This window comes from Bombina bombina, chromosome 6, assembly GCF_027579735.1.
Source record: "Bombina bombina isolate aBomBom1 chromosome 6, aBomBom1.pri, whole genome shotgun sequence".
NCBI classification, from domain to species: Eukaryota; Metazoa; Chordata; class Amphibia; order Anura; family Bombinatoridae; genus Bombina; species Bombina bombina.
This window is the reverse complement of record NC_069504.1, coordinates 126,709,010-126,730,775: the sequence shown is the minus strand read 5'-3', so window position 1 is coordinate 126,730,775 and position 21,766 is coordinate 126,709,010. Positions and strand designations below refer to the sequence as shown.

Here is a 21,766-nt window from a genome sequence, read left to right as displayed (position 1 = left end):
TTGTACAGGTATATACATAATCATGCACTGTCAGACTTTCTACAGGTATATACATAATCATGCACTGTCAGACTTTGTGCAGGTATATACATAATCATGCACTGTCAGACTTTGTGCAGGTATATACATAATCATGCACTGTCAGACTTTGTGCAGGTATATACGTAATCATGCACTGTCAGACTGCACTGTCAGACTTTGTGCAGGTATATACGTAATCATGCACTGTCAGACTTTGTGCAGGTATATACATAATCATGCACTGTCAGACTTTGTGCAGGTATATACGTAATCATGCACTGTCAGACTTTGTGCAGGTATATACGTAATCATGCACTGTCAGACTTTGTGCAGGTATATACGTAATTATGCACTGTCAGACTTTGTGCAGGTATATACGTAATCATGCACTGTCAAACTTTGTGCAGGTATATACATAATCATGCACTGTCAGACTTTGTGCAAGTATATACATAAACATGCACTGTCAAACTTTGTGCAGGTATATATGCAATCATGCACTGTCAGACTTTGTGGTTGTGTGTATATATATATATATATATATATATATATATATATATATATATATAAAATATAAAATCATGCACTGTCAGACTTTGTGCAAGTATATACATAAACATGCACTGTCAGACTTAGTGCAGGTCTCTACGTAATCATCCATTGTCAGACTTTTTGGTTGTGTATATACAGGGAGTGCAGAATTATTAGGCAAATGAGTATTTTGACCACATCATCCTCTTTATGCATGTTGTCTTACTCCAAGCTGTATAGGCTCGAAAGCCTACTACCAATTAAGCATATTAGGTGATGTGCATCTCTGTAATGAGAAGGGGTGTGGTCTAATGACATCAACACCCTATATCAGGTGTGCATAATTATTAGGCAACTTCCTTTCCTTTGGCAAAATGGGTCAAAAGAAGGACTTGACAGGCTCAGAAAAGTAAAACATAGTGAGATATCTTGCAGAGGGATGCAGCACTCTTAAAATTGCAAAGCTTCCGAAGCGTGATCATCGAACAATCAAGCGTTTCATTCAAAATAGTCAACAGGGTCGCAAGAAGCGTATGGAAAAACCAAGGCGCAAAATAACTGCCCATGAACTGAGAAAAGTCAAGCGTGCAGCTGCCAAGATGCCACTTGCCACCAGTTTGGCCATATTTCTGAGCTGCATCATCACTGGAGTGCCCAAAAGCACAAGGTGTGCAATACTCAGAGACATGGCCAAGGTAAGAAAGGCTGAAAGACGACCACCACTGAACAAGACACACAAGCTGAAACGTCAAGACTGGGCCAAGAAATATCTCAAGACTGATTTTTCTAAGGTTTTATGGACTGATGAAATGAGAGTGAGTCTTGATGGGCCAGATGGATGGGCCCGTGGCTGGATTGGTAAAGGGCAGAGAGCTCCAGTCCGACTCAGACACCAGCAAGGTGGAGGTAGAGTACTGGTTTGGGCTGGTATCATCAAAGATGAGCTTGTGGGGCCTTTTCGGGTTGAGGATGGAGTCAAGCTCAACTCCCAGTCCTACTGCCAGTTTCTGGAAGACACCTTCTTCAAGCAGTGGTACAGGAAGAAGTCTGCATCCTTCAAGAAAAACATGATTTTCATGCAGGACAATGCTCCATCACACGCGTCCAAGTACTCCACAGGGTGGCTGGCAAGAAAGGGTATAAAAGAAGAAAATCTAATGACATGGCCTCCTTGTTCACCTGATCTGAACCCCATTGAGAACCTGTGGTCCATCATCAAATGTGAGATTTACAAGGAGGGAAAACAGTACACCTCTCTGAACAGTGTCTGGGAGGCTGTGGTTGCTGCTGCACGCAATGTTGATGGTGAACAGATCAAAACACTGACAGAATCCATGGATGGCAGGCTTTTGAGTGTCCTTTCAAAGAAAGGTGGCTATATTGGTCACTGATTTGTTTTTGTTTTGTTTTTGAATGTCAGAAATGTATATTTGTGAATGTTGAGATGTTATATTGGTTTCACTGGTAAAAATAAATATTTGAAATGGGTATATATTTGTTTTTTGTTAAGTTGCCTAATAATTATGCACAGTAATAGTCACCTGCACACACAGATATCCCCCTAAAATAGCTAAAACTAAAAACAAACTAAAAATTACTTCCAAAACTATTCAGCTTTGATATTAATGAGTTTTTTGGGTTCATTGAGAACATGGTTGTTGTTCAATAATAAAATTAATCCTCAAAAATAAAACTTGCCTAATAATTCTGCACTCCCTGTATATATATATATATATATATATATATATATATATATATATATATATATATATATATATATATATATATATATATATATATATATATATATATATATATATATATATATTCAATGTAAATATTTGCATAGGAAATTAGCACACCTAGGCAAGTATCCCCGCTTGCTTTTCCCCGGAAATTCTTAATATACAATGTTACCATTGCACAAGAGAATTGTGGGTAAGATATGCAAATTAAATATGCAAAATCTCAGTTTTTTTGCTTCAAAATACTGTTTTGACACAGCGATCCTTTTAACAGGATTTTTACAGCAAAATGAGAATTTGCATATTTAATTTGCATATCTTACCCACAATTCTCTTGTGCAATGGTAACATTGTATATTAAGAATTTCTGGGGAAAAGCAAGCGGCGATACTTGCCTAGGTGTGCTAATTTCCTATGCAAATATTTAGATTGATTTAATTTTGAGACATAGAGGATTTTAATTTCAGTTTTTTATCTCCCCCCATAATTTTAATGTATTTTGGTTTATATATATATATATATATATATATATATATATATATATATATATATATATATAATCATGCACTGTCAGACTTTGTGGTTGTATATACATAATCATGCATTCTCAGACTTTGTGCAGGTATATATGTAATCATGCATTGTCAGACTTTGTGCAGGTATATACGTAATCATGCATTGTCAGACTTTGTGCAGGTATATACGTAATCATGCACTGTCAGACTTTGAGCAGGTATATACATAATCATGCACTATCAAAACAAATCTTCAAAAACGATCTTCATAGTTAAGATCAAGCATGCAGTTTTAGGTACTTTGTTCCCTTTGTAGAAAACTATACCTTGATAGACTCTTGGAACTAGCTGGTGATCAGTGGCTACACACGTATGCCTTAGGTGCTGTGTCTGAAGAGCACCCTGGTTAAAGTCAATGTCGTGGTCGGCACACTTTTGATTGGCCATACTGCCAGCTGGTCAGTACATAAGGCTTATGCTGTGGGGTGGCTTTTGTGGTGGCTTAGAGTGCAACTTTGAGGGGTTAGTTAGAAATAAAAAGAGTGTACAAGCAGTGAGGTGTCAATTAAGTAGTTGAGGCATTTTAAAAATGAATGTGTACTGTCCCTTTAAAATAAGCTCAAGAGCAGCCATGCACTTCTGGGAGTTAGTTTGAGATTGGTGGCTAGACACATATGCATCTTATCATGGATTCACTAGGTGAGTTCAGCTAGTTCCAATAGTGTACTGCTGCTTTAGAGCTAACTTTAACTATGTGTTTAACTCCTTACAACAGTGCAATAACAAAGTTTTGTAACACATTAGAAGATTGTCTTTTTGCACATATTATGCGAGAAAGCAGGTTACCCATATATGCTTACATTGTTTGTGGGGGACAGGTTGAAGATAATCTCTGAGTTGAGGGTCCTGGTCTTCATCTTGCCAAGCATCTGTAGATGAATCGCTTTGTTTGTTGCCACAAGAACCTGAAATGGATCTAAAATCTATGGAATAAAATAAAAAAAATAAAAAATAAATCAAAAGTGTCAAACATGACTAAAATGCGATATAATATGGGTTATCGACTGTCTATATTATATAGTTATCAAAAGATTATACTTTTCTATCATGCACTTAACATGATGAGTATCAGGTATATAATCACAGTGGTCGTTTTATCATGCACTTAACAGCAAAAGCTGGCAACGCCGGTTTTAACGCGATTTTGTTATCACATATACGGCGCCGCATATAAATGCGGTGCGTATATTTCACCTGTTGCCCACAATTTTTACTCCCATAAGCTAACAGAGAACTGCGTTATCACATATTCAGCGCAAGGACTTACGCAGCGAAAATGGAGACATTTTACTCCATTTTCACCTTGCCACACATAGGCAGGCCCAGCAAGCCTTGCTCTGAAAATGTGAGCACCGTAACTCACGTTACGGCGCAATATCTATTCATCTGTCAACCACCAACCCCCACCTCAATAACTAATAAAACTATTAACCCCTAATCCGCCATTAACCTAATAAATGTATTAACGCCTAATCCGCCATTAACCCACATTGCAATAAACCTAATAAATGAATTAACCCCTAATCCACCATTCACCCACATCGCAATAAACCTAATAAATATATTAACCCCTAAACCCCACAACACAATTAACCTAAATTAAGCTATTAACTCCTAAACCGCCAACCCCCTACAACGCAAATAACTAATTCAATTACTAAGCCCCCTAAATTAACCCCAATTACCTAAATTTAAAAATAATAAGTTACAATTAAAAACCTAACATTACTTTAAAAATAAAAAAACTAAGTTTAATTTAATCTAAAATTACAAAAAATAAAAAAGTCTAACATTACAGAAAATAGTTAACCAAATTTTTAAAAATAAAAAAAATTAAACCTAATCCCTATGAAAAAGCCCCCCCCAAAAAATAAAAACACCCCCTAATTGAATACTAAACTACCAATAGCCCTTAAAAGGGCTTTTTGTAGGGCATTGCAAGTCCCCCCCCCCCACCCCCAACAGTAAACAAAATTGGAACATGCCATTTCTACAGCAGAATGTCCCTAATGTAGTAGTTTATTTAAGTTTTTATTTTAATAAAATATTTTCACTTAGCTAAACCATTCTGAAGATCTTTTTTTTTTTTTAAATTATCCCTCTAAAATGTTGGTTGTTTTTTCCATACAAACCTTTACAAGCTATAACAAGTGCTACCTAATTACATAAAGGCATAAAAATAGCATTGCTAATCTAAAACCATTAATAAACTGTTATCAAACTAACCCATATAAGGCCCCAGCGCTTGAGTTACAGAGTGCGGAATGAAACACAAAAGACTGATATTAGTCCTGTGATTATAAGAATATCTATATTTTTCATTCATTAACCTCATGCAATTGGTATTTTATTACGGTTTACTTTATCTTGGCTTTGTTTAACATTTTTAAAGTAACAAAACAATTCTGTACGTTGGTTTGCAGACCCTACTCTGTGACACCTTTTAAAAAGTTAACAAAAAAATTCTTCATGAATAAGACACAGGGTATTTCAATTCCTAAATAGATCTGTTCTAAAGCTTTCTAGCTGCTTCACATACTCTCCTGGTTGCTCACTAAGTTTTACTATTTGTTAAATTATACTTGATGATGCATATCAGTTTAATATAATATTTACATACCAAAGACTGGGCAGGGTCTTATGATGTTATCTCATGCTTGTGACTTTGTGCAGGTATATACATAATCATGCACTGTCAGACTTTGTGCAGGTATATACATAATCATGCACTGTCAGACTTTGTGCAGGTATATACGTAATCATGCACTGTCAGACTTTGTGCAGGTATATACGTAATCATGCACTGTCAGACTTTGTGCAGGTATATACGTAATCATGCACTGTCAGACTTTGTGCAGGTATATACGTAATCATGCACTGTCAAACTTTGTGCAGGTATATACATAATCATGCACTGTCAGACTTTGTGCAGATATATACGTAATCATGCATTGTCAGACTTTGTGCAGATATATACATAATCATGCACTGTAAGACTTTGTGCAGGTATATACATAATCATGCACTGTCAGACTTTGTGCAGGTATATACATAATCATGCACTGTCAGACTTTGTGCAGGTATATACATAATCATGCACTGTCAGACTTTGTGCAGATATATACGTAATCATGCACTGTAAGACTTTGTGCAGGTATATTCATAATCATGCACTGTCAGACTTTGTGCAGGTATATACATAATCATGCACTGTCAGACTTTGTGCAGGTATATACATAATCATGCACTGTCAGACTTTGTGCAGGTATATACATAATCATGCACTGTCAGACTTTGTGCAGGTATATACGTAATCATGCACTGTCAGACTTTGTGCAGGTATATACGTAATCATGCACTGTCAGACTTTGTGCAGGTATATACGTAATCATGCACTGTCAGACTTTGTGCAGGTATATACATAATCATGCACTGTCAGACTTTGTGCAAGTATATACATAATCATGCACTGTCAGACTTTGTGCAAGTATATACATAATCATGCACTGTCAGACTTTGTGCAGATATATACGTTACAGCACAATATCTATTCACCTGTCAACCACCAACCCCCACCGCAATAACTAATAAAACTATTAACCCCTAATCCGCCATTAACCTAATAAATGTATTAACTCCTAATCCGACATTAACCCACATCGCAATAAACCTAATAAATATATTAAACCCTAAACCCCACAACACAATTAACCTAAATTAAGCTATTAACTCCTAAACCGCCAACCCCCCACAACGCAAATAACTAATTCAATTACTAAGCCCCCTAAATTAACCCCAATTACCTAAATTTAAAAATAATAAGTTACAATTAAAAACCTAACATTACTTTAAAAATAAAAAAACTAAGTTTACTTAAATCTAAAATTACAAAAAATAAAAAAGTCTAACATTACAGAAAATAATTAACCAAATTTTTAAAAATACATTTTTTTTAAACCTAATCCCTATGAAAAAGCCCCCCCCCCCCAAATAACCCCCCCCCCAATCAAATACTAAACTACCAATAGCCCTTAAAAGGGCTTTTTGTAGGGCATTGCAAGTCCCCCCCAACAGTAAACCCCCCCAAAAAACCTAAGCTACCCATTCAGCTCATTTACTGCCCTTAAAAGGGCATTCAGCTCTTTTACAGTGCCAGAAATCCCTATTCTAAAAAAAAATCCCAAAAAAATAGAAACCTAACTCTAACCCCCAAATAGGTACTCACCGTTCCTGAAGTCCGGCGGAGAAAGTCTTCTTCCAAGCGGCAATATCTTCTTCCATCGCGGCAACGTCTTCTATCTTCATCCAGGACCAAGCCGACGCAGAGAGGAGAGCGGAACAGAAGACCGGCGACCGCGGAGCCATTGAGCGTAGAGATCCTCTTTGTACGATCGCCACTACACAATGAGGATTGAATTTTAGGTATGCCTTTGAATATGGGGTACCTAGCATTACTATTGGCTGATTTGATTCTTCAAATTAAAATCAGCCAATAGGATGAGAGCTACTGAGATTCTATTAGCTGTTCAAATCAGCCAATAGGATTTCAGTAGCTCTCATCCTATTGGCTGATTTGAATTTGAAGATCCAAATCAGCCAATAGGAATGCAAGGTACCCCATATTTAAACGTGTACCTTGAATTCAATCCTCAGTGTGTGGCGGTGATCGTACAAAGAGAATCTCCACGCTCTATGGCTTCGCGGTCGCTAGTCTTCTGTTCCGTGCTTATCTCTGTGTCGGCTTGGTCCTGGATGAAGATAGAAGACGTCGCCGCTTGGAAGAAGACTTTCTCTGCCGGACTTCAGAAACGGTACTTTTTTTATGCAAAAGAGCCGTTTAACTTAGGGCAATGCCCTACAAAAAGTTCTTTAAAGGGCTATTGGTAGTTTAGTATTAGATTAGGTGGTGTTTTTATTTGGGGGGGGGCTTTTTTATTTTCATAGGGATTAGGTTTAATTTTTTATTTTTGATAATTTGGTTTATTTTTTTCTGTAATGTTAGACTTTTTAATTTTTGAAATTTTAGATTACTTTAAACTTAGTTTTTTAATTTTTAAAGTAATGTTAGATTTTTAATTGTAACTTAGTATTTTTTAATTTAGGTAATTGGGGTTAATTTAGAGGGTGTTAGGTTAGGGGGCTTAGTAATTAAATTAGGTTTATTGCGATGTGGGGGTTTGGCGGTTAAGGAGTTAATAGATTAATTAGGTTTATTGTGATGTTGGGGTTTGGCGGTTTAGGGGTTAATACTTTTATTAGGTCGATTGCGATGTGGGTGAAAGGCGGATTAGGGGTTAATAGTTTAATTAGGCATATTGCGTTGTGGGGTTTGTCAGTTTAGTGGTTAATACATTTATTATTAGTTCCGATATAGGGATTTTTACGTGTCAGGTTTATTTTTGGGAGGCGTGTTAGACTTTTACGGGAGATTTTTTTTTTTTTTTTTTAATTTTCTTAGGCGCCGGCAGTTTCTAAAGTGCCTCAAGACACTGCCAACTCCAGAAATTTGTATTTAAGCACATTTCTTGACATCGCAAGTTTATCCGACTTACCACACTTTATGAACTGCCGGTAGGGATTTATGTGATTCCCCGATGTGCAAGGTGGAACTACGAGCGGCGCGGGTTTCAGCAGCTACGCTGAAGCCTTCGCCGTATATATGTAATCTCGCCCTAGGTATATAAACCCTGTTGTTCCTTTTATCATGCACTTAAAATTAGGAGTATCAGGTATATAATCACAGTGGTCTTTTTATCATGCACTTAACATGATGAGTATCAGGTATATAATCACAGTGGTCTTTTTATCATGCACTTAACATGATGAGTATCAGGTATATAATCACAGTGGTCTTTTTATCATGCACTTAACATGATGAGTATCAGGTATATAATCACAGCGGTCTGTTTATCATGCACTTAACATGAGGAGTATCAGGTATATAATCACAGCGGTCTGTTTATCCTGTACTTAACATGAGGAGTATCAGGTATATAATCACAGTGGTCTTTTTATCATGTACTTAACATGATGAGTATCAGGTATATAATCACAGTGGTCTGTTTATCATGCACTTAACATGAGGAGTATCAGGTATATAACCACAGTGGTCTTTATATCATGCACTTAACATGAGGAGTATCAGGTATATAATCACAGTGGTCTGTTTATCCTGTACTTAACATGAGGAGCATCAGGTATATAACCACAGTGGTCTTTATATCATGCACGTAACATGAGGAGTATCAGGTATATAACCACAGTGGTCTGTTTATCATGCACTTAACATGAGGAGTATCAGGTATATAACCACAGTGGTCTGTTTATCATGCACTTAACATGATGAGTATCAGGTATATAATCACAGTGGTCTTTAAATCATGTACTTAACATGAGGAGTATCAGGTATATAATCACAGCGGTCTGTTTATCCTGTACTTAACATGAGGAGTATCAGGTATATAATCACAGTGGTCTGTTTATCATGCACTTAACATGATGAGTATCAGGTATATAACCACAGCGGTCTGTTTATCCTGTACTTAACATGAGGAGTATCAGGTATATAATCACAGCGGTCTGTTTATCATGCACTTAACATGAGGAGTATCAGGTATATAATCACAGCGGTCTGTTTATCATGCACTTAACATGAGGAGTATCAGGTATATAATCACAGCGGTCTGTTTATCATGCACTTAACATGAGGAGTATCAGGTATATAATCACAGTGGTCTGTTTATCATGCACTTAACATGAGGAGTATCAGGTATATAATCACAGCGGTCTGTTTATCATGCACTTAACATGAGGAGTATCAGGTATATAATCACAGTGGTCTGTTTATCATGCACTTAACATGATGAGTATCAGGTATATAATCAGAGTGGTCTTTATATCATGCACTTAACATGATGAGTATCAGGTATATAATCAGAGTGGTCTTTTTATCATGCACTTAACATGAGGAGTATCAGGTATATAATCAGAGTGGTCTTTATATCATGCACTTAACATGAGGAGTATCAGGTATATAATCACAGCGGTCTGTTTATCATGCACTTAACATGATGAGTATCAGGTATATAATCACAGTGGTCTTTATATCATGCACTTAACATGAGGAGTATCAGGTATATAATCACAGCGGTCTGTTTATCATGCACTTAACATGATGAGTATCAGGTATATAATCACAGCGGTCTGTTTATCATGCACTTAACATGAGGAGTATCAGGTATATAATCAGAGTGGTCTGTTTATCATGCACTTAACATGAGGAGTATCAGGTATATAATCACAGCGGTCTGTTTATCATGCACTTAACATGAGGAGTATCAGGTATATAATCACAGTGGTCTGTTTATCATGCACTTAACATGATGAGTATCAGGTATATAACCACAGTGGTCTGTTTATCCTGTACTTAACATGAGGAGTATCAGGTATATAATCACAGCGGTCTGTTTATCATGCACTTAACATGAGGAGTATCAGGTATATAATCACAGCGGTCTGTTTATCATGCACTTAACATGAGGAGTATCAGGTATATAATCACAGCGGTCTGTTTATCATGCACTTAACATGAGGAGTATCAGGTATATAATCACAGCGGTCTGTTTATCATGCACTTAACATGAGGAGTATCAGGTATATAATCACAGCGGTCTGTTTATCCTGTACTTAACATGAGGAGTATCAGGTATATAATCACAGTGGTCTGTTTATCATGCACTTAACATGATGAGTATCAGGTATATAACCACAGTGGTCTGTTTATCCTGTACTTAACATGAGGAGTATCAGGTATATAATCACAGCGGTCTGTTTATCATGCACTTAACATGAGGAGTATCAGGTATATAATCACAGCGGTCTGTTTATCATGCACTTAACATGAGGAGTATCAGGTATATAATCACAGCGGTCTGTTTATCATGCACTTAACATGAGGAGTATCAGGTATATAATCACAGTGGTCTGTTTATCATGCACTTAACATGAGGAGTATCAGGTATATAATCACAGCGGTCTGTTTATCATGCACTTAACATGAGGAGTATCAGGTATATAATCACAGTGGTCTGTTTATCATGCACTTAACATGATGAGTATCAGGTATATAATCAGAGTGGTCTTTATATCATGCACTTAACATGATGAGTATCAGGTATATAATCAGAGTGGTCTTTTTATCATGCACTTAACATGAGGAGTATCAGGTATATAATCAGAGTGGTCTTTATATCATGCACTTAACATGAGGAGTATCAGGTATATAATCACAGCGGTCTGTTTATCATGCACTTAACATGATGAGTATCAGGTATATAATCACAGTGGTCTTTATATCATGCACTTAACATGAGGAGTATCAGGTATATAATCACAGCGGTCTGTTTATCATGCACTTAACATGATGAGTATCAGGTATATAATCACAGCGGTCTGTTTATCATGCACTTAACATGAGGAGTATCAGGTATATAATCAGAGTGGTCTGTTTATCATGCACTTAACATGAGGAGTATCAGGTATATAATCACAGCGGTCTGTTTATCATGCACTTAACATGAGGAGTATCAGGTATATAATCACAGCGGTCTGTTTATCATGCACTTAACATGAGGAGTATCAGGTATATAATCACAGCGGTCTGTTTATCATGCACTTAACATGAGGAGTATCAGGTATATAATCAGAGTGGTCTGTTTATCATGTACTTAACATGAGGAGTATCAGGTATATAATCACAGTGGTCTGTTTATCATGCACTTAACATGATGAGTATCAGGTATATAATCAGAGTGGTCTTTTTATCATGCACTTAACATGAGGAGTATCAGGTATATAATCACAGTGGTCTGTTTATCATGCACTTAACATGAGGAGTATCAGGTATATAATCACAGCGGTCTATTTATCCTGTACTAGTGATAGTAATTCCTAGCGTTTTTGAAATATAGAACATGATAGAGCAGCAATTTTAAACAACTTTCCAATTTACTTCCCTTAACGAAATGTGCACAGTCTTTTTATAGTTACACTTTTTGATTTATAAGCTTCTACTGAGCATGTGCAAGAATTCATAGAATATACATATATGCATTTGTGATTGGCTGATGGCTGTCACATGATATAGGAGTGGAAATATAAATAACTTTTTTGTCAGAGAAAAAGCTACTACTCATTTGAAGTTCTATTGTATTGTTATTGTGCATTTGTTGATTATGCCAATCTACTGTATTTACTGGTCCTATAAAAGGAATCTGGTAAGCCTTTGGAGTAATTTGATCCCTTTTAAAACCATGATTACTGTTTACTTCTCCATAAGATTGGGAATGAGAGGTTTATGAGGCATTCTATGGGATCTAATTACCGTCATGTCACATCAGAAACAAAGGCCCCATAACCCACCAAATAGAAAATGCCTGTTTTTAAAGTGAAGTTCAAGTCCGCGGCTCTCGATTACAGTATTATAATTATCAATTGAAAAAAGTATAATGTTCATTCATCAAAACTGTTAAAATTATGCATGTCGTTTCATTTTTTAATTTACATTTACCGTCCCTATTGCCGCAATTGTTCGCCCGACATTGTTCGCCTTTTGATTGACATGTTTTCTAAATTTTCCATCCAATTCCTTCACTTCCCCCGGGGCGTCCTGCCCCTTTTTTACCCGTGTCATCATTCAGTCTCACGCATGCGTGTAAAAGCTATTGTCCTCCTAGTCGTCATGCTCGTGCATGATATGCTCCGGAATGGACTAAGGAACGGACTGAAAATTTGTACGCATACGCGAATGAAGATACAATACGCATGCGCATATCAAAGTCGGTCTTGTGCACGAGCATTGAAGTGACGACGTCAGCTTCTTCTTACGATCGCTACGTCATTAGAGGAAAATAAGGAAGTAGACTGGGGGAGGAGTAACAGTAAGAAACATTGCTATAATATATATATATATAAATTACGCTAAATTCATATCCTTTTTTTTTTAAAAAAGTTAGCGACCTTTATATTTGGAGGTTAATGTTTACATGGGTGCTGAGCAGTGAGTTGAAATTGAACTTCACTTTAAGATAACGGACCATACTCTCCCCTTGTATAGGGGACATTGCTATTGTTCTTAAACAGCACCTTTAAAAACGTATGAAATATTTTGTTTTATTATCACTGATTGTAGGAACTATTATTATCAAAATCAATGTATTCTTTCCGTAGTCTTTTTAAAGAGAATACCTAGGTAGGTAGCAAAAACTGCTCCCATATAGCCATCCAGATACCTGCACACTCCTGAGCCTACCTACCTGCTTTTCACCATATGATACCAAGAGAACTAAGTAAATTTGATAACAGAAGTAAAATATATATTTTTTTTATTGCATGCTCTACCTGAATAATGAAACAAGAAAAATGGGTTTCATGTCCCATTAAATGAATCCAAAACCAATCAGATTCCTTATATAGTCACTTAAAACCCCGTAATCAAATATGTATTCAAATTATTTAACAAAATAAATGATTAAATACAGAACAATTCCAAATTAATGTTATGCAGACAAATGTGTTGCCTAGCTTCCCAGGACATATAATAGAGCAGGGCTTCTTAAACTTTTCCCAGTCGCGACCCCCTTTTCACGCAATACATCTTTACGTGTCCCCCAGGTATATAAAATAGGTATACAAATCAAACATTTACTGATAATAAATCAATCATACTCATACTCGCCCCTTCATGCTCACTCCCCTACCCCTTATATACTCCCCCCTTCCATGCTCACTCCCCTGCCCCTTATATACTCCCCCTTTCCATGCTCACTCTCCTGTCCCTTACAAACTCCCCCTTCACACTCATACTCCTCCTTCCATGCTCCCTCTTCATATTCAGACCCCCTTCCATGCTCATACTCCCCCCTTCACACTCATGCTCGCCCCTTCCATGCTCACTGTACATTTGTGTGTAGCGCTATAGGATGTGTATATATTTACAACTTGTGGGGATTTTTAGCAAATAAGTAGACCTTTTCAATATTTGGTAGAATAACATCCTTAAAGGGACAGTCAACACCAGAATTTTTGTTGTTTAAAAAGAAAGATAATCCCTTTATTACCCATTCCCCAGTTTTGCATATCCAACACAGTTATAATAATACACATTTTACCTCTGTAATTATCTTGTATCCAAGCCTCTGCTGACTGCCCCCTTATTTCAGTTCTTTTGACAGGCATGCAGTTTAGCCAATCAGTGCTCACTCCTAAGGTCACTTTACGTGCATGAGCTCCATGTTATCTATGTGAAACATGTAAACTATTGCCCTCTAGTGGTCAAAATGTATTCAGATTAGAGGCAGTCTTCAAGGTCTAAGAAATTAGCATATGAACCTCCTAGGTTTAGCTTTCAACTAAGAATACCAAGAGAGCAAAGCAAAATTGGTGATAAAAGTAAATTGGGAAGTTGTTTAAAACTGCATGCCCTATTTAAATCATGAAAGTTTTTTTTGGACTTGACTGTCCCTTTAAAGTTTTCTGTAGCATGCAGATACTTTAGCAAAGCATTTATGTTTAAATTATTAGTCTTACATATGAGCACCGGCCTCCACCCTGCTTGCACTGCTACCTGCGCGGTCTATACTCTGGCTGCTCTGCTGCTGCGGCCGCCACCTCCACAAAAATAGATTTGATCTCATGTCACAGCACACTGAGACAGACAGAATGGATAAGAATATTTTCTTTACACCCCTCTGAGTCACTCAACTGAGACAGTTCTCAGCCGCTGCTCGCACTCAAACAGAGATGACCACGTGCAGTCACCTGCACCAATAACTTGTGACTGGAGCCATATGACTGCAGTGCAGACTCACGTGTGAACTGCAGCTATAGGGTGCAAGATGATCGTCACATAAGGAGGAACCAATAGGAAATAAAATTTTAAACAATTAAAAATGCGGGACAGACAGCACGGGCCTCCCTGAATTTTCCTTGACCCCCACTTTAGGGTTATGCGACCCCACATGGGGTCGTGACCCACAGTTTAAGAAGGGCTGAAATAGAGGACAAAATGTACATAGTTTGATTGTTCTGTGGAAATAAAACATTGTAACACTGATTCAGAGCCACTTGCATGATAATGGGGGTGTTAAATATTAGAAATTATTTTCATCTATTACTATTACATTTGAAAGATGGAGACCTTTCCATGATAAATTAAAGGAATCTTAATTTTTTTTTTATTTAAAAGGGATATGAAACCTAAAGTTTTTCTTTCATGATTCAGACAGAGCATGCAATTTTAAGCAACTTTCTAATTTACTCGTATTATCAATTTTTCTTTGTTCTATTGGTATGCTTTGTTGAATGTGCAGTAATGCACTACTGGTTGATGACTGAACATATGGGTGAGCCAATGACAATCGGTATATATATATGCAGCCACCAATAAGCAGCTAGGTTCTTTACTGCTCCTGAGCTTTCCTAGATAAAACTTTCAGCAAAGGATAACAAGAGAAGGAATCAAATTAAATAATAGAAGTAAATTGGAAAGTTGTTTAAAACTGTATTCCTTATCTGAATCATGAAAGAAAATTTTGGGATTTCATGTCCCTTTAAGCATCACAACCTATTTACTGCATAGCAAAAGATCGGAATACAAAATGTTTATAATTATTTAGAGGACCAGTCAATACAGGTTTGCAAAATCAACAAATCCATGATAAAAAGACAATGCAATAGCACTTAGTGTGAACGTCAAAACGAGTAGTAGATTTTTCCTGATAAATTTCAAAGTTATGTCTCTTTCCACTCCCACTGTATCATGTGACAGCCATCAGCCAATCACAAATGCATGTATATTCTGTGAATTCTTGCACATGCTCAGTAGCAGCTGGTGACTCAAAATGTACAAATATAAAAAGACTGTGCACATTTTGTTAATGGAAGTAAACCGGAAAGTTGTTTAAACTTGCTGCTCTGAGTCATGAAAGATTAATTTTGACTTGAGTGTCCCTTTAAAATGTTTTATATATAGATTGATAGTAAATTTTGTTTGTCAGGAGTGATGCATCTGTACATAAATGCACAGCCATAATGATCAAAACATTTTCAAATTTTAAACAATAGACTATGAGGATGCCAAAGAGTTAGACATCTAACAGAGATACTTTAAATATCCTTCTAAATATAAAAAAATCTATTAGACTTGTATATCAATCACATGGGATATGTGCAAAGACTGCCAAGAGACAGATTTTGGCCCAATTCCTTTAACAACCAAAATTGAGCTCTGCACGAACCAATTCCGTGTTTGTCTCTCTCTGTAAGGGAAAACTTAGCAGGGGGTTGAAAATAGCACTAACAAATGAGAACACTTATTGAACGTAGACTATGTGTTGGATATGCTACTGATGTAATAATAATAATTGCTTCATTCTCTTGGTATCCTTTGTTGAAAAGCATACCTAGGTAGGCTCAGGAGCTAGCTGCTGATTTGTAACTACACATATATGTCTCTTGTCATTGGTTTACCAATATGTTCAGCTAACTCCCAGTAGTATACTGCTGCTCCTTCAATAATGCATACCAAAAGAATGAAACAAATATTTGATAATAGAAGTAAACTGGATAATTGTTTTAAAATGTATTCTCTGTCTAAATCATGAAAGAAAAATGTTGGTTTTCATGTCCCTTTAAACAACTGTTTGTGTAAAAATAATGATTTCTCACACACTCCCTAAAGAGGACAAAAAGTAAATTCTAGAACCTAGTTTTTCAAAATGCTGCAAATTGCACAAACCAGCTATTTGTTAGTTATTGTTTAAAAAGACAGATAATCCCTTTATTACCCATTCCCCAGTTTTGCACAGAAAACATTGTTATATTAATACACTTTTAACCTCTGTGATTACCTTGTATCTAAGCCTCGTCTGACAGCCTCCTGATCACATGACTTTTTATTTATTACCTATTGACTTGCATTGAAGCCAATTAGTGCTGTGTTGTGCACAACCCACAGGTGTGTCCACCATGTTATCTATATAGCTCACATGAACTAGCATTTCCCTGTTGTGAAAAGCTAATTAAAAAGCATGTGATAAGAGGTTGTCTTTAGTGGCTTAAAACAGGCAGAAATTTAGAGGTTTAAAAGTTATAATGTATATTAATATAACAATGTTGGTTGTGCAAAGCTGGAGAATGTGTAGTAAAGGTGTTATCTATCTTTTTAAACAATAACAATTTTTGTGTTGACTGTCCCTTTAAGCTTTAATGTAGAGATTACCCTCCCACCTGACACTTTCCGCCCCTGATCCCTCTTAAACAGCTCTCTTCCCTTCTTCACCTGCTATCTTGGGTACAAACAGTCTGCCAGTATGAAAATTTAAGGTTTTTATTTTATTAATTTTTATATTTTCTGCAGTGTAGGATCCCCCCTCAGCCTCCAACTTCCCTGATCCCCCCCTTTAACCCCATCTTAGGTACTGGCAGCCAGTACCTATAAAACACTTTTTTTTCTTCTATTTTCTGTAGTATAGTGGCCCCCCCACCTCCCACGATCCTTAGTTAGGGACCCCTCACCCCCTTTTCTGTAGTGTAGCTGCCCCATCCCTCCCTCTCCCTTTATTTAATTGTTTCTGTAAAGTAGGGCCCTCCCACTCCCTCCGCTGCTGGACTGCTCACCCGCCTCATAGATTCCCTCCCTCCGGCACCAGAAGATGATTGTTACAGATGGTGACACACATGATTTGGCATCTGCGCTCATTTGGAACCGGAGCACCGATCGCACTTTGGCTCCAAATGTGGGCAGATGACTGGAGCTAAGGAACTCCAGCTCTCTGCTGTAACTAAACAGCTGACACTGCTGGAGCTTCCTGAAGCTCAGACGTGTATTCAGTATATATATATATATATATATATATATATATATATATATATATATATACACACTATGCAAAAAAGGCAGCACTCACTGGTCATTTGTAAGTAAAATTTAGCTTTTAATAATACAAAAAAGTTAAAATCTTGGGAAAAACCATGACGTTTCGATGCCTAACTGGCATCTTTTTCAAATGTCCCAAAAGGTAAATCCAAAGTGGTCACACCAGCTATGTGGTGTTCCCCATGACAGCATAAAACTACTGGCTAAATGTGTTATATTTATACAAGTCATAGCTGACATCGAGGCTGTGTTCAGCTGTGGATAATTACTTGCAAATCTGATCAGCTGGTTCCGTTCCCACCCACAAGCTTTATACTTCATTGTGCTGTTAGTTGAGCAACTGCATGGCTAATTTGCATATGTGGAAGTGATCTGCACCGGAGTAGTGTCCAATGATCTTGCGATGTTTTAAGGTGTCATCATACACGCCCACTTGTCTCTGCTGTGAGCGAAACTTCCCCAAACAAAGGGATATTAGCCTGTGACTTATGAACTGCTTCTGGCACAACGATGCCGTATGTTTCACACAGGTTAGTGAGGGGTCACCTTTGTCAATCAACGTAGAAGCTGCATGTTCACCTTGACGCATGATGTACTAAACATTGTACTGGGATGTAATACACATTCAAAAGTTGTAGTGAGGAGATCAAATGTCCCACCTATAGCGGGTACACCCTCGCATTTATTCATAAAGCAACAGCTAATGCAGGAATATCAGGAAATATCGATGGGGTGTAATACACATTCGATCTATTCAAATCAGACAACACGAATGCCCCACTTGTAGCGGGTACATCCCCATTGGTTAATATGAAGCTCCCATGCAAGATTAGCAGAAAATGCTTGATAGAGCACACAATCCAGCAACATGTGGGGGGTGGTGATGTTAAATAAGTGACATCTAATAACACATTAGCCAAGTAGCAAAGGAAGAGAAAAAATGTAGAGAAGAAAAAATGAAAAAAAAAATGAAAAAAAAAACATAGTAGAAGCTGGAACAATGAGCAAATTCAAAAAGTGTTCATTTTGTAATCCAGTGATAGAAACATTTAATGAATTTGTATTCATACATTAGTGGATCATTTTTATCCAATGAACCGCCCAGAGTCCAATTTAATGTTTAATCCTTTAGGAAAGACGGTGTCCAACATGTAGATCCATCTGGATTCTAGTCTAAGTAACATATTGTTGCGGTCTCCCCCCCTTTTTGGAATAGGTAGATTATCAATAATCATGCAGCGTAGACTGGAGATGCTATGTTTCTGTGTAGCAAAGTGTTGGGCAACTGGGAGATCAGATGTTCCATTCTTCAGTGCCTCCCTAATTGAGCATCTGTGATTCGCCATTCTATCTTTGAAAGGGGTGGTCGTTTTCCCCACATAGACCAGAGAACAGGGGCAAATTAGGATATATGAGACATATGAGCTGTTACAATTCAGACGGTAACGAATGGTATATCTTTTATTCTTGTGTGGATGTTGAAAAGAATCTCCAACTTGCATGGAATTACAGTTAACACAATCACCGCATTTGTAGCAACCACTTTTTGGAGATTTTAACCACGTATCACCTTGATGGGTACTTTTGGGATAATTTTTTACCAGTAGGTCCCTGATACTCCTCGCCCATCTGTAAACCACTCTTGGAGTGTTAGTTTTCCAGGATGCCAGGCTCTTGTCGGTCTCAAGTAAGTCCCATCTATTGTGAATGGAATCCCTTATGGTCTCATGTGATGGAGAGAATGTGGTGATGAAGTTTAACTTTTCTTCAGTCGTGTTTTTTCTTTCTTTATGTTTTAGAAGCAAATCTTGGTTACACCTGTGGAGTTTCTGTCTCGCCATATTAATATCCTAAATGTCATATAGCCTTTCCTCCAATTTCTTACACATAGCATCCAATTGTTCCCTGCAGATTTCTGGTTCGGAATTATTCCCGATTACTCGCGTGAGTTGGGAGGAGATAATACCTAACTTTTTGTGTTGTGGGTGATAGCTAGATGCCAGCAGCAACGAGTTTCTGCTAGTGCTCTTAGTGTATAAAGATGTGCCAAATCTAATGTGTTCAGTTCTGACTTTAAAAATATTTAAATCCAAAAAGTGTATTTGTTCATGATCACATTCCATTTTGAACCTAATAGGGCCTTTGATCTGATTCAGGTGTTCTACCCATGGTATCAAATCCTGTTCACTGCCACGCCAAATAAGAAACAAGTCATCTATGTATCTAGTGTACATCAGGATGTTGGGATGTGTGTAGGGTTACATAATATGATGCTCATACCAGAGCATAAAGATATTGGCATAGACAGGGGCCATGTTCGAGCCCATGGCTGTCCCTGCTATCTGCAAATAAAAATTACATTCAAAAGAGAAATAATTTTTAGTTAAGCAATGTTCCATAAGTTCCAAAAGGAACTCTAATGGAGGACCCCTATAGTCTGGGTTCCCCGTGGCCATGGATCTAACAGTTTCCAAGCCATCCAAGTGGGGGATGACAGTATAGAGGCTGTCAACGTCCATGGTCACGAGGATATCCCCATCAGTCAATAAATGAAAAGTTTGTAGTTTACGTATCATCGCAGATGAATCTTGTAAATATGATCTCGAATTAGTAACTAGGGGTTGAAGGTGATGGTCGATGTACTTCGATAATCCTGAGCATATAGAGTCCCTGGCGGACACAATAGGTCGCCCAGATGGGTGTGTCAGTGACTTATGTATTTTGGGTAATAGGTATAGTATTGGTGTTTTTGGAAAGTCTATGGATAGAAAGTCACTTTCTTGTGTGGTAAGATATCCCATATGGAGTCCAAAATCAATCGATTTATCAACAAGTTTTTTATAAGACAATTTGGGGTTAAAAGATAACCTTTTATAAGTTGAGGCATCAGAAAGTTGGCGGAGTGCCTCAAGCTTATAGTCAGCGTAGTTTTGAATCACGATGGCACCCCCCTTATCAGCAGGGTGTATGGTGATTGTCGGGTCATGCATCAATGTATCAAGGGCTACCTGTTCTGTTTTAGTTATATTTGAATAAACTGGTTTAGATTTGCCCCTGTTCTCTGGTCTATGTGGGGAAAAGGACCACCCCTTTCAAAGATAGAATGGCGAATCACAGATGCTCAATTAGGGAGGCACTGAAGAATGGAACATCTGATCTCCCAGTTGCCCGACACTTTGCTACACAGAAACATAGCATCTCCAGTCTACTCTGCATGATTATTGATCATCTACCTATTCTAAAAAGTGGGGGAGACCGCAACAATATGTTACTTAGACTAGAATCCAGATGGATCTACATGTTGGACACCGTCTCTCCTAAAGGATTAAACATTAAATTGGACTTTGGGCCGTTCATTGGATAAAAATGATCCACTAATGTATGAATACAAATGCATTAAATGTTTCTATCATTGGATTACAAAATGGACACTTTTTGAATTTTCTCATTGTTCCAGCTTCTACTACTATGTTTTTAACTTTTTTCTTTATTTTTATTTTTTCTTCTCTACATTTTTTCTCTTCCTTTGCTACTTGGCTAATGTGTTATTAGATGTCACTTATTTAACATCACCACCCCCCACATGTTGCTGGATTGTGTGCTCTATCAAGCATTTTCTGCTAATCTTGCATGGGAGCTTCATATTAACCAATGGGGATGTACCCGGTACAAGTGGGGCATTCGTATTGTCTGATTTGAATAGATCGAATGTGTATTACACCCCATCGATATTTCCTGATATTCCTGCATTAGCTGTTGCTTTATGAATAAATGCGAGGGTGTACCCGCTATAGGTGGGACATTTGATCTCCTCACTACAACTTTTGAATGTGTATTACATCCCAGTACAATGTTTAGTACATCATGCGTCAAGGTGAACATGAAGCTTCTACGTTGATTGACAAAGGTGACCCCTCACTAACCTGTGTGAAACATACGGCATCGTTGTGCCAGAAGCA

General features: G+C 37.4%; 1 protein-coding gene across 3 annotated transcripts in view; it reads right to left on the bottom strand.

Annotated features, from left to right (window-relative positions):
- The window catches only part of TPRKB (TP53RK binding protein), a 63,858-nt gene that overhangs the window by 24,062 nt on the left and 18,030 nt on the right, over positions 1-21,766 (bottom strand). For all 3 annotated transcript variants that reach the window (XM_053716601.1, XM_053716602.1, XM_053716603.1), the window contains one exon: positions 3,673-3,795. In XM_053716601.1, coding sequence (XP_053572576.1) covers positions 3,673-3,795 — 123 coding nt within the window. The remainder of the gene's footprint in view (positions 1-3,672; positions 3,796-21,766) is intronic.